The 15,422-nt window shown below is 37.0% G+C and overlaps 1 protein-coding gene across 1 annotated transcript in view; it reads right to left on the bottom strand.

The window, feature by feature from the left end:
- STK17B (serine/threonine kinase 17b) overlaps positions 1–14,916 on the bottom strand; it is a 32,379-nt gene extending 17,463 nt beyond the window's left edge. Inside the window, exons 1-2 of the mRNA XM_007115214.3 lie at positions 14,653–14,916; positions 4,490–4,655 (exon numbers count right to left, since the gene is read on the bottom strand). Coding sequence (XP_007115276.1) covers positions 4,490–4,611 — 122 coding nt within the window. The 5' untranslated portion in view covers positions 4,612–4,655; positions 14,653–14,916. The remainder of the gene's footprint in view (positions 1–4,489; positions 4,656–14,652) is intronic.
- Positions 14,917–15,422: the final 506 nt, after the last annotated feature.

The raw sequence follows: 15,422 nt of genomic DNA on the forward strand, positions 1-15,422 counted from the left end.
TAGCTATGTACAAACACACCATTAAGGTCATGTTTATCATTTTAGGAATAAACGCGTTTTAGCTCTCTCCGATAACAGTGCTCAACATTTCAGCCAAAATTTTAAAAGACTGACAAATGATGTATTCTAAGCCTATAGTCGCCCAAAATTTAGTTTCTCAAAGACCTAAGCTACTTTGCGTCAGACTATTTTAAGAAACTAATAAAAGCTATTGACTGCCTACCCAGAAAAATGTACACATGCCCTTATATAGAAAGTTTTACATATAATTAGATGGTTTTCAGATTTCGAAGACCATCCATAAACTTCCTAAGCCTGGTCCAGGGGATCCAAAATTAACACCTTCTATCCTAAGGCTCAAATGACTCACTGGATACTAACAAATCAGGTATAAATAAAAACCTATCTTTAATACACTTGGGATTTGGGGTGGGAGTCGGGGACAGAATAAATTGCTTGACTGTATTTTTACTTGCTATTCTCAAGCGGCAGGATGACAAAGATCTCCACTGTTTATATCCCAAATTTCCTCAAAATTGGTGCCAATGAAAAGCACCGGAAACCAACCTGAGAAGGTATAGTTACTAATGCAAAAAACTATTTTTTTAAAAAAGTGGCCAAGCTATAATTTGATTCTTTTACATTTATCAAAATAAATATCAACTCAGAAAATTTGCATGCACAAACTTGATTTTTTGATAGAACTTTTCATTTAAGATTTGAGAATGCTTAATTTAAATTAAATTTTCTTACTATATACAAAAGGAATACAAATCGATGCATTTTAATGAGCACACAAAAAAAGTTAATCAGTCCCTTTGTTTTATACTCAAACCGCCCATGTTTTATAGATTTTATGCTGTATAAACTGAGTCAAACTTAGAGTAAATGACCCATGAAAGGTCATGGAGTACCACAACTTAAATTGTGGAATGTGAAATCCTAGCTTTCTGTTCTGACCATTACAAAACAATTCCTCCCTTTAAGATAGGTTTTTTTAAAGAGGTAAATTCACTTTTGCCAACTCTTACTTAGATTTAGAAGTGAAAAGTTGTCTAAAACAAAAAGGAAACTTTGAGTTTTATGAAGAAATTCACCTTGTAAAACTTAGGAAACAAACTAGTTAGCCACGAAATCTGTCCATCTGAAAAAGTTTATAGTACCAGTTGTGACAATTAAGTTCTGCTGTAATTTTACAATTATATCTATAAGCCAGGATTTTCTCAGGAACAAAGAGCAAAATTAAATAATAACACTTTTACCTAATTGTTTCAGGTATCCTTATGAGGCTTACAAGTATAGTACTCATTAATGCAAAGCAAAGATGACCAAATGATATTGGTAATAATTTGCCAATGTTCACCACTAAGTAAAAGCTCCATGAGGGCAGAAACCCTATCTGTCCTAATTACTACAGTAATTATAAAATCTACACTTTGCTAACTAACACATAATAGGAACTGAATATCTGTTGAATGAATGCAAGAGTTATGAACCTACTATAGTACCATACATTGTGCTACTTTGTATACTGTACTTAAAGCATTTACATTTTTAAAGCTTATTTGAAACTCAAATAAAATTTTACATACATATTCATTTATGTACTGTTAAATAATTTTTACCATAATTATCAGATGACTTAGGGAAAAAAAGCAAGTATTCGTTTTCCATTCTAAAATGCTAATTGTCATTTAGAAGTATCAAAAATAATATTTAATATATAATGTTCCTATATCAAATTTAACAGAAACATTTAAGAAAATTTAAAACCCTTAACAATAGTACTTAATTCATACCCTAAAAAGGCAAGGCTGTCTAGATTTCCCAGCAGCTAAAAGGCCTTGTTAGTTACCCTTCTACATTCTAGAATAGACAATAAAATGTGAAAGGACGGGGGAGGGTAAGCCACAAAGGAAGCTGACGTTTATTTTTGCATCTGCCTCACCCTTCTGACCACAAGAAGTCCTATGAAACCTTGATTCAGTTGGGGGAGGGGTGGAAAAAAACTTACCCAACATGTTAAAAAACAGGAACAATGCAAAGTTTTGTGAGAACAATCAAAAATGAACTGTTAACTTTTACATATTTTCTTCTAATTTGCTGAAGAAAAATAAATTCTAAACCACTAACATCTTAAAATTAATTAAAAAACTGATTTATAAAGATAATTTTGTAATCACCACATGCTAGAATTAAATGTTTGTATGCTTCAAAATGTACGAGCCTCAGAAGAAACAAGATTATGATCCTAATTTTCACTTTGCAAAAGTATGGGATAATATCAAAATTGGTAAAATATTGAAAGAATTTAAAGCAAGTTCATGGTAGATGAAAGGGCACGATTTCCAATTTATCAAGGTTTTCTAATTAGACACATCAATATTTACCCTGTAACTCATTAGCCCATATCAATTAAAAGAAAAAAGTTAGGTCTCTTTCATGAAGGTATTAGAAGATGAAATATTAGCCATCTGAATTTGTTTTCATCAGATTCTACCATGAATTTTTGCTCTAAAATGTTGTATACTGAGTCAAGTTTATGACTGTGATTTATGATGGCACCCCATTTACAAAACAACTTAGAATTATTAATATTGTTCTCAAAGTTTAAGTTCTCCAAAACCCTCAAAGAAAAAAAAAAATTAGTCTTTCTAGCTCCGACACAGGCTATCTCAATAAAGTTTTGTTGTATTCTAGATGATAAGATATTGACAATACTGTGTCCATTCTAGACTTTCTCATTTGAAAACTGATGATGAAAAAAATACAAAGTGGTACAGAAGAGGATAACTGGATCAAGGAAGGCTGTCTGAAAATCAGGTCATAAGATGACCATTTAAGGAAACTGGCTACATTTTGCTATATTCAAATCTCTGAAGGGTTTTTACATGGACATTATATGCAGCTACAAAAGGAGAACTATGGATAGTGGGTAGAGGTTAGCAGAATAGAAAACAGAATTCTGTGCCTAAGAGGTGCCCATAAAATGAAACAGACCATTCTGAGGTAGTGAGTTCCGTATCAATGAAGCATTCAAACTGAGGCTGGGTAAAAAACTTGTCAGGAAAATTTTAGAAAAGACTGCTGCACTGCATAAAAAAATTACATTAGAAGGCCACTGACCACTGAAGTCCTTCCAATGTAAAGATTCTATGCCTATTTAATGAATAGTGAGATACAACTAAAAGAACACTTACTCTTTCCGGTATGATGCAAAGAGAAATAATATAGATTTAGAACTAAACTATTTCTTGAAAACATTCTGAAAGGGTTTTGAAACTATATTTTATTAAAAAAAAAACCATTAGAAGACTCAAATATTTTGCACACAAAATTAAATAAATATGACAAGAATACTGAAATATGCTTTCACATTTAGTTCTTAGTCTGATGAGGTAGGTATTATCACCCTTATTCTGCAAAAGAAAGACTGCATCCGATATCTGACAAGTGAAAAAGCCAGGACTAGCCTTTATCCTTCACATAAAAGACCACCAAGAATAGAATTACTTGCCATGGTTCAGTCAATTTTTGTTTTCACATTAAGATTTTCAAAGATTAAAAAAGTCATTCACGCTATTTTACTGTGCATCTATCAATACAAACACGACTTTTACCATTTTAATGTAAAAATCAAACTGAAGACAGAAAATGATCACCATCCTCCCACCCTTTGTTAAGTGTTTTTAATTTAAAGCTCAAAATGCTGAATATATAACAAATTATTTGGTATGTCTTTTGTAACTTTCATATATATTAAAATGGTAGTGCTAAATGGTCTCATAATCTCAGTTCACTCCTTGGTCTTAAGGAATTTACACCTTCGTTAAACCAAAACAGATTAGTATCAGTGTAAATACAGGTTTTACTTACAGTACATGCATTGTCTGTCATACAGAATTATACTATATACTAGGAGTTAATTCATTTTGTTTAGAAAAGAGGAGAATCTCCATATTTATTTTTTTTAGCCCAGCACAATATCCTAAGAATTAAAAATTTTTTTACTCAACAAAAACTTCTATGGCATTCTACTAAATACTTTACAAATATCAGCTAGTTTAATCCTCACAACAACCATATAAAATAGATAACAATTATCTTCATCCCTGGTTCTCAGATGAGGAAACTACAGAACCAAGAGATACAGTAATTTAATTGAGGTTAAATAGTAAATGGCAGAGCCCAAACCTGGATGCGGCAGTCCACTGTGCTAAGCTGCCTCTTCCCGTGCACAGCCTCAAGTAAGAACCCTGACTTCCTACCATGGGCTCTGAAGCGAGATGGGATGTATCATATATGCTCACTAACCCTCCACGGATTTGATTTCAAAGTCAGTTAAGACTAAACCCTGTATAACATCAGCAGAGATGAGGACTTTTCTTTCTAATCATTGCAAAATAATAATCAAGTGAGTTTTATGAAAGTATAGACACAGAAATCCTAAATGTGAATTTAAACACATACACATCAAAAGTTTCCTTACCTTCCTAGCTCTTTGGATGTAAGTGTATAAAAATTATTAAAGTTTTCCATTTTAATTGGAGTTTGAGGAGTTGTAGTTAGCAAGCCCGAAATACTTCGACACTCAAATCTTCTCCTCGACATGTTAGATGACTCTCAGGTAGGCTTCTTCAGTCACTTATTTTTACCTATTTAAAAAAAAGAGAAGATGCAGGATATAACTTAAGTGCAATTAAGAAAAAAAAAGATGTTATCTCAGATAGGATGTGCGTTGTATTGTACAGCTCCAAATATAGCTATAAGATACAACCAAAAAAAAAAAAAAAAAAGAAAAAAGAAAGAAGAAGATTTAACAGCATATTATACCCAGAAGGAAGAAAAACAAAAAGCATACACATAGACTAGTATCACCTCTATGGTACTTGAACTAAGTTACTGACTTCATTTCAGAAAAAAACTACTGAAAAATCCTGTAAGACCTCCCAAATTCTTAAAAAAAACAGTTAAAATAAAATTGTAATACAAACAATCATTCAATTTCATTTTTAAACTCTCATTCTTTAAAGTTATATCTTCACATAACAAGATAATTTAACACAGCACAGTAATGATTATTCATTTTAAATTTAATTTCACGTGGCCAAACAAATTTGACGGTAAAATCACATGTTGTGAGTTATGTTACTGACATGTGAATGACTACAAGAAGTGGACTTGTTTCATAGGCCTTAGAGGCAGAACATAGCACAGAGCCTGCTATGCATGAAGAGCTCTATAATTTTGTTGGATGAGTGAGTGACCACACATAAAGCCTTATCTAGAGTTCTAATCTGTAACTGAAGCTCATATTTACCTGGAACTTTATGATATTTATGAGTATTCAGTTTTAACATTAAAACTACTATTTCATATTAATTGAATTCATATAATAACAGCAGACTATATATTTTAAGATATGCCTGACTTTTCTGCTATGCCTATCTAATAAGAAATCCAGTATTATTCTTCTAGCACCCTCTTATAAGAACCCCCTAAGCTTCTGTTCCTTCTCTGACACATTTTTCCTCCCCTTATTTCCTACTTGACATCTTCTGTTCTTTATCTTCCTAAATTCAAATGCCATCTATATTCAACTTAGCAAGTATACAGTATGATTAGAGGGGAGTGTTTTCAGTTTCTGTGGCCTTTGAAAAACCAAAGTCCTAACTAGTTTTGAGGTACATCTCTAGTATTCCAAAAGTAGCAGTGTAGAATTCTGAAAATAACATTTGGACTGAATCACACCTGGGTCTGAATCCCATTTATCCATCATACCAGCTATGAGATATTTAACTTTGCTAATGTTATGGGGTGAATTATGTCCCTTCCCTCAAAATTCATATGTTGAAGTCCTAACCCACTAGTACCTCAGAAAGTGACTGTATTTGGAGAAAGGGTAATTAAATTAAAATGAGGTCATTAGGGTGTGCCCTAATCCAAGAGGACAGGTGGCCTTATGAAAAAAATGAGATTAGGATACAGAAACATGTAGAGGGAAGATCATGTGAAAACATAGGGAGAAGCCCATCCACAAGCCAAAGAGAAAGGCCTCAGAAGAAACGAGCCCTGCTGACACCTTGATCCCAAAATTCTACTCTCCAGAATCGTAAGAAAGTAAATTACTATTGCTTAAGTCACCCGATGTACAGTACTTTGTTATGGGAGCCTAGCAAAGTAATACAGCTACTTTCAAAAAGAAAGAAAGAAATATTTCAAATGTGTAGGAAGGGATAAAAATATAACAAACACTTGGGGTTTTCAATGTTATTACTTTGCCATATTTTGTTTAAGTTAAAAATAAATAAGGCAACATAGACACAGAGTCGGTCCCTTCTTTCCATCCCACTAGCACTGGGTAGGAGAGCTTATCATCTCCTTGCCAACAATTGCCCCATTCAGACAGTTTTGTGGTTTAGTTTGCATTTCTCTGATTACTAGTGAGGATAGCTTCAATTCTGCTGCCCCTAAAGTATGGATGAATTATAGAATGTATCTTGCAGTGCTCTAAATATTAAAAATTAAAATATGATGAACTCATGTAGAATCACACTGGTACAGTGCTAGTCATGAAAGCACATCATGATTGTTCAATAAATAAATACTGTTAATATTCTACTGAAAGATACTCTCCACACAGTCCTCTGCCATTGTTGAATAGCTGTACCCTATATTTCCATATATAAAACTCTCACCCCAAGTTAGCTTAAACTCAACTCTTAAATTCTGTCTTTTTATTCTGTTTTGATGAACTATTTGTATACTTTTAGTTCTGATGGCACTCAGTTTCATTGGTCACATATTCTTCTCTGAAAAATCAATACGGTTATCAATTTCTATGCTCAACCTTTTTTTTCTTCAGGTCATCTTTGGACTTTTAAGATTTTTTCCCCTAAATTTAAGTCTATGAATTTGCATGCTTATGACCACATTTATGTTATTAGCATATATATAGAAAGAAGGGATATACCTGTATTATAGATACAAATTGGGCTACATTCCCACCATGGTTCCAAATCAGGCCTTAGGAAACATGAGCACAATAACATGTCAAATTCACTCATACAGAGAGAGTACAGGCTCTTGATTCTAAGAGGTTCACCTCATCTAGATTCTAGAATCTGTTTATCTCATGCGGTAATATATCAGCTAAAAAGTGATCTATTCAGGGCTTCCCTGGTGGCACAGTGGTTGAGAGTCCGCCTGCCGATGCAGGGGACACAGGTTCATGCCCCGGTCCGGGAAGATCCCACGTGCCGCAGAGCGGCTGGGCCCGTGAGCCATGGCCGCTGAGGCCACAACAGTGAGAGGCCCGCGTAACGCAAAAAAAAAAAAAAAAAAAAGTGATCTATTCATAAGAATCTAGTAGAATGGAGATATATTTTATAAATAATTATTTTCTGCTCTCAAGTTTCAAAAGAATCAATATGGATCCTAGATATAGTCAAAGACTTATGTTTAATGAAGCATGATTTATAATAGTTAAAAAAATAAAAAGCTCGTAGAATGAATGAATCCCAAAGTCCAACAATAGGGAAATGGCTAAATATACCTAAATAATAGGATATTATATACCTAATAAAAATTGTGCTTTCAAAGAATATTTTTAACTCATATAATACTAAATGAAAAAAGGAAGACAAAACTTTACATACAGTATGATAATTTTGTCATATAAAGTATATGTATTTGTTATATATAATTTTTGATATATGTTACATAATTTTGTTAAATATAAAAGCAAATAGGGCTTCCCTGGTGGCGCAGTGGTTGAGAGTCCGCCGCCTGCCGATGCAGGGGACGCGGGTTCATGCCCCGGTCCGGGAATATCCCACATGCCGCGGAGCAGCTGGGCCCGTGAGCCATGGCCGCTGGGCCTGCGTGTCCGGAGCCTGTGCTCCGCGAGGGGAGAGGCCACGGCAGTGAGGGGCCCGCGTACAGAAAAAAAAAAAAAAAAAAAAAACGCGTACAGCAAAAAAAAAAAAAAAAGCAAATAGAGGAAAATACTGGAAAACTATGGCAACATATTAACAGTGGTTATCTTTGGGTGGTGAGATTATGGCAGTATTTATACTTTCCTGTGTTTAAGTTATCTACACCAAGCAGGTATAGACGAAAACTAATAAATGCCTTTGGGTAAAAAAGATGGCTTTGCATACATATGACTAGACTCTAAACGCAGAAACTTACCCATTTTTAACAGCACAACATATCTCTTTACACATTGTTACTTGACTGGAAGTTCATGAGCCATTATTGCTCAGGTTTTTTAAGGCCTCAACATTTTCTCTGCATTTATTTAGAGAATATGGTGTTCATTATCCAAATAACAGGTCTGTTCTTATGCAAAGACCATATAAGCATTTAGGGTAAATACTAAGCAAGAAGTAATACCTTGTTTAATACTGCACAGAAAGAACAATTTCATAAATTCTGAATTAATGTTATAGTTATAATTCTATATAATGAATAATAATTTGTAACCTTAAGACATATGCCTTTATTATGATATCACTTGGTGAAAATCCAGATTCATCCCAGGATCCCTCCAAAAACAAAATCCAAAATGTGATATCCAAAATATAATACTAATAGGTATTAAGTTTTGTAATACCTATTTAGTTATATTAGAAGGAAAAAAAACGTACCTTTTTTAAAAAAAGGATTGAAATAAATAGTGATAATATAAACAGGGCCTATTAATCAAGCTACTTAATAGCATTTCCTAATACTAGACATTGGCTTGTGTTTAATTTTTTACCTAACAAATGTTCCTCCCCTCACATGTACCGTTGGTCATCATAATGGATGAATGTACCATGGTATTTGTATATTTGTATGATTATAAATGCAGCTGAAAACAGCATTGGGTAATCAGCAGTTTTTAAAATACATGTCAGTACAAAAATCATTTTCTGAATTGTGATATATTTTACTCTGTCTCTGAATATGCTGGAAACACAAGCCATGTCTCAGAAAAAAGGAAAAGCACATTTCTGAAGGTTGAACTTTAAGCTTATCTACTTATTGCAAATATACCTATATTACAAACTGCCTGAGGAATCCATACAGCATCCCTTAAGTGTAGCTTCCTTCTATTTACTGCACTTGCACCAGTTGCCACAGCCTAGATATTTTTTCCATTTCCTCTCCTTTGGCCAATTTTGCATATAGCGGAGCAAGAATGTCACCTTTGTCCACCAATCCCTCCACAAACAGCTTGCTGCCCTTCATATAAGATTTAATCCTTGGGCACAAGAAGGTTATCAATCAGCTGTCTTTCCTTGCATCTTCCTAAATTTCCCACTGAATCCTCTTTAACTCCAACAATCACAGACCTTTTCTTGTTTTCTACCATAATTCACAGACCTATAACTGATTCTAAATTACCAATAGGTCTCACTCCATTTGAAATTCATCTCATAACACTATTAGGCTATACTAATAAAAAATCTCAAGGGACTTAGTACGTAAATTTGTGTGTGTTTGTGCGCACACATGAGTAGGTACACAATTATAGACACCATCAGGCACTAAAAACAGTAAGAGGATAATAGAAGAAGGCAAGATATAATTAAGCTTCCAATTACACAGTACTATCAATGGCGCCTCAAGTTTATTTGCAAAGTTTTTTTTTCATTAACTCCCATTACAATAATCACAATAAGAATTCAGATATGGATCATTGAAGGAAGGAAAAAAGGAAATGTTAGGCTTGATCTGGGCCTTAATTTACTCGAAGGGAGAAAGCAAATGTGATGTGATCAAAAGTAAGACAAACAGTCCCTATAAACCTCTAAATAGCTCTATTTAAAAATATTCATCACGATATTCATTTCAAAGTTATCATATTAAAATGTTTTATAAAATAGAATACATCATATAACACTAAATAAAAACATCTAGAGAATTAAATTATCTGCTTTGATCCTTGCATTAGCTTCCCAGTACCTACAAGTTCAAGTCCTTATAGCATGCACACAAAAGCCTTTGAGGCCAGGTACACACCAGCTTCATTTCCTGCCACACTTCTAGCTCATCTTTTGCCTCCACATCTCTCGTATACTCTTCTGTCTCAACATCCTTTCTACCTTTCTTTAAATGCAAAAACTCTTTGTATGCATCCTTCTTACCTCAACAAAGAATGTCATCTCCCCCAGGAAGCTTTGCCTAAAACCCACAGGTTGCCTTTAATGCCTGTCCTTTATGCTCCAAATAGGAGGAACCTTGTCATACCTCTTTACCTCAACATGTAACATGTTAGACTGCAATTATATTTAGTGTCTGAGGGGTTGCAACCATTTGCTTTCATGCCTAAACTCCCAGCATGGTGTCTGGCACCTGGTAGGAATTTTTTTTAAATGTCTGACGAACTGAATTGTTAAGAATTATGAAATATAGCAAGAAGAATTTTTAGGTACATCTCATATCTTCAAGGGTTTAGCAGAACTTGAGATCCATCTTGAAATTATCATATTAGAGCTTCAAATGCAGCTAATCTCTGCTTAATTCAGTATTTGGCTAAATAAAATAAGAACTATTTTAAATTGCTATCAGAGAACTTCAGTTCTAAACAGGATAGCCATAGTCTGGAAACATGGATAAAATTATAATATCATATATTGTAATATAATACCAACGGGCCATTTATTTTGTATTTACCTATCTTTCCAAACTAGGTGGCCACATGTTACTATACCTACTTCAGCTAAGAATATCAATATTTTAAGAGCTGCCTCAATCAGGAAATCCAGATACTTGTCCTGCGAAGGACTGATAAATCAAGATCTTCATGAAGTAAATTTGAAAGGCAATGGAAAGCAAAGTAAGGCACAAGACGACAGGGAAAAAAACTTTTTCTTTCTACATTAGCATTTATAGCTACCAAGTTTTCCCTAGGAAACAGAGGAACTGGAGATTTATTTATCTAGAATCCATCAAAATAAAGGAAGAACTTTCTGCTAGTGTGGCAGAAGGATCCATTTTTAATTAGTCATTGATCAGAAGCAAAGGTATCTGTGTAGGGAAAGGGATGATGATGATTTTCAATTTCAAGGAAGAGACCGTTCCTTATATGTATTCTACTAACAGGTTTGTTTGTTCTTTTAAGATTGAATAGAAAGCATAATTCAAGAATTTAATCCTTTGAAAATCACAACAGGAAGCCAGCTAACTGACTCTAGTCTATCCAGTCTAGTATATACTATCCAAGGGCTAAAGTCCCAGATAATGACCCCAGGCCTGATTCTGTGCCACGACAGGTAAGGCCAGGTGCTGTCTCTTCTACCTTCAGAAGGAGAATTAAACCCTATAATTATGGACCGGGATGGAAAGATGTTGAAAACGGAAATATAGTGGGCCAACAAACATACAGTGCTTGCCATTCATCAGATGGAAAATTAAGTTTCTGTTGTAAAATAAAGCACTGTTTACTTACAGCATCTCTGAAGTACTGTTTATTCAGTAAGTATTACAATGCAAAATGGAATATGATCCTCCGATTACAGATGAAACTATCATCTCACTGTTAATATTAAGATTTTTAAATGTTTCAAGTATAACTATTCCCTCTTTTGAAGAAGTTGCAAAGGGTCCAGGGTGCAGCGACACGTTGCATATAAATATTAAAAGAAACTGACTAGTTTAGATGTTTAAAGTGGCACTGAAGTTCAAGGGTAAATATATTTGGGGGAAAAAGGATAAATTAAAGAAATAAAAAATGAACAAAGTATGTCTTGAAAATTACATTTGTCACAACATATTTATATAAAAATATGTGACTTAATTCCTAAGTACATTTGTTAATTATTTGTCTATTATCTATTAATGTCTATTATGATAATAGACATTTGTCTATTATGATAATAGACATTTGTCTATTATCAAAGAAATATCCTTTGATAATAATAGTCTATCATAGAATATTAAATACTTAAAAACAAAATCATTGAGGGATGTCCATGGTGGTCCAGTGGTTAAGACTTCGCCTTCCAATATGCAGGGGGTGTGGGTTCGAATCCTAGTCTGGGAGCTAAGATCCCACATGCCTCGTGGTCCAAAAAACAAAAACCCAAAAAACATGAAACAGAAGGAATATTGTAACAAATTCAATAAACACTTTAAAAATGGTCCACATTAAAAAAAATCTTTAAAAAAATCATTGAATTTTGTCATCAATATTGTGGAAAATTAAAATAACTAAAACATTTAACGTTTTCACAAGTGGAAAGTAAGTACATAAATGACTTAATGCCTTTGACACAATCAATATCCACAGAACACAAAGAATTCTTTAAAAAAAAATTAATCAAAATCCTTTAAAAGCAGTACCTCTAGAAGCACTGTCCTACTTAGCTGCCAATTTTTTTACAGGAAATATGCACTGCAATATAATACACGTGCAACTGCAAGACAATTTTAGGATTAAGTGAAAGTGTTAGCAATCGATTTCCTTGATTCCTGGGTTTTAAATTAGACCTCTAAGAGAAAAACAGGGAAATTTTGATAAGGAAATTCTCTCTTATAATTATCAAACAGCTTCAAAAACAAAGCTTTTAAAACATATTTAAATGTTTACTTAACACCAGTAAAACACTGTCAGTGCAAGTCTAAAGATAAAATTGGAAACATGCCATAAAATGCCTGTACCTTCTTCAGCTTTGCTATTAATATGTTGACACACTGATCAATTAGTCAAGTCCCAGCATTCCTAAAAACTGATTCTGTCTTAACCAAATTGTAATTCACTATTAAATGAGCCCAAGAGAAACTACAACCATTCTGTCCACACACAAAAATGAAAGGCCTTCAATAACACAATTTTTACTTTTAAAACTTGAATATATTGCCATGTAAATACATTTCACTTCAACTTCATATCCATAATTTAGAAAAATGATGTAAAATGTATGATATGTACCTCAAAAATAAAGCAGCTATTAACAACTTCAGTTATTAAAATATAAGAAAAACTTTAAAAAACTGAACATCTGCTCAGAGGAGGATGAAGGGGGAAGACGAGAGGTCTTAAACTAGGACACTGCTTCTATGGACTAGCTTTTTCAAAAACACACAATTTGGGCTTCCCTGGTGGCGCACTGGTTGAGAGTCTACCTGCTAATGCAGGGGATGCGGGTTCGTGTGCCGGTCCGGGAAGATCCCACGTGCCGCAGAGCGGCTGGGCCCGTGAGCCATGGCCGCTGAGCCTGTGCTCCGCAACGGAAGAGGCCACAACAGTGAGAGGCCCGCGTACCGCAAGAAAAAGAAAACACACACACACAATTTTACGGGTATGTGGTTTAACATTTATAAAACAAACATTCTGGAAGTTGTTGAAAACTACTTCTGGACAGTTTACTATAAAACTATAAAATGGTGAATCAATGACAAAGTAGGTTTATCATCTTTTCCTTTAATAAAATTGTGCTCCCGGGCTCAAAATGCCAAGTTACATTTGCTACCACTTGCCCAATCATCTCAGTAGACCATGCTGTCTCAGGGCATATTCTCAAAGGCTTGAGAACCTAAAGGGGTGACACCATATCAAACATCACTGCTTATCATCAGTACCAGGGACGTAAACATTACGTTGGTAAAACAATCAGTGAATGTGACACACAGACCTAATATAACTGAATTCTGATCAGCATGTGGCTTTAAAATGTTTTCTTTTCCTTAATTTCAATTTGCAAATTGATGTTGGAGGGCCCCTAGTCCCGTCACAGAGGAAGAACGAACATCAGCTACCAGCTGCCCATAAAGTCTCTTTCAATTTCGTCTCTACTTGCCCTTCTAAGGGAATTCAAATGAAGAGCTTTTCCCTACACTAAAACAAAAAGCTGGGTAAATGTCAAAATCGTAGCCGTCACGTAGTTGTATAGTTTGAGGATGGGTCGTGTACCCTTTGCGGTTTACATGGAGTCAAAATAAAACCAGATCGCTGGAAATCACAGAAACAACTGCAACTCGACTTCTCTATTCACTGACTTTAAAAAACTGTTCACAAGTAGTAACTGAAAATCCCCCACAAGATAAGCACAAACTTCTCTCCAGACGAAAGACAGCTGTGAGCAGGACGTGTCCATGAGTCCAGATGTGAACACGTCCTGTGCCTACACCACAGCTGTGAACTCGGCAGGGACCTGAAGGGACCACGTTGACACGACGTGGAAGGGACGCGATCGAGCCGGTCGCGAAGGGGGCCCCCACGGGACGCGACCCAGGGAGAGTCCGTGCCGGCCAGGCGACGGCGCGCACACACACAGTCAGACAAACAGACACTCACACACACGCGCGCGCGCGCGCGCGCGCTCCCCGGGCTGAGAAGGGTTCTGGGAGGACCAGCCGCCGCTCCCAGCGCCGAACCTGAGGCAACCAGGGAAGCAGGACTCCAGCCGGAATGCGGGGAGGGATTCGGAGCAGTCGGGCCATCTGGGGGCGGCGATGTCTGAGCCCATCTTCCCCAGGCCGGGGGTCAGAGGGGACCCCGGATCCGCCCACACCGCCTGGATCCCTCCTCGGGACCCCTCCCACGTTCTGGGTCTCTGTTCCACGGCTAAAGGGGGCTGGTTCAGGGGTTTGGAGTCGCAGCCCCGAGCCCACCCGCCAATCCCGGCGGGACCGCGGACGCGCGAGGCGGAAGACACTGACCGCTCAGACAGCAGCAGGTTCTCCCGAGGCTGCCCCCTCCAAGGGGGCTCCAGTCCCGCCCCACGCAGGTGGGCACAAGACGCGTTCTCCAGCTCTAGCTCCGTGAGGTGCCGGGTAGCTCCGAGCGTGGCAGGACCCACTTTTACTCTTCTGGACAACGGCCAACAGTTGTGACCTGACCTCCCCGTGAGGTGGCTCCCGGCTACGGCAGCGAACACGGTGACGGGAGGTTACAGTTGAGGTTTGAAAACTGCAGCCGCGTTGCGGGGCAGAGCTGTAGGCTAGAACACACCCCCTCGGTCGCGAGAGCCAATCCGAGCGCGCATGGAGGGCCGGGCTGTCACGTGAGGAGAGGGCGGGGCGCCGGCCAGCGGCGCGTGCTGCGAGGCGGGGCTCAGTGGTGAGGGGGTGCGGCCGCCGCCCGGCGGTCGGAAGCTGGGCGGAGCTGCCGAGCAGGTGGGGCGCGCTCTCGTAATTGCTGCGAGAAAGGAGTGAGGAGGGCGCAAACCTGACCGCGCACGGGGCTGTAACTCCGACCTAGTAAATCCCGGCCTTCAGAGTGGCAGTCCACGCGCCGTGGATATCTGAGACTGGGGAGAGGGAAGAAGGAAAGTTAGTCGCTGCTTCTGACTCATTCCCAAACTTCTGTGCCTGTTTTCTGACTCTTCCCGGTCGTCTTCCTTATCACCTGAACACACCCGGCCAGTGGAGAGTCCAGTTTGCTCTAACTTGGCAAGCATCAACATCGCTGGGGGATTTATGGAACTTGG

Source organism: Physeter macrocephalus, chromosome 2, assembly GCF_002837175.3.
Source record: "Physeter macrocephalus isolate SW-GA chromosome 2, ASM283717v5, whole genome shotgun sequence".
Classification (NCBI taxonomy): domain Eukaryota; kingdom Metazoa; phylum Chordata; class Mammalia; order Artiodactyla; family Physeteridae; genus Physeter; species Physeter macrocephalus.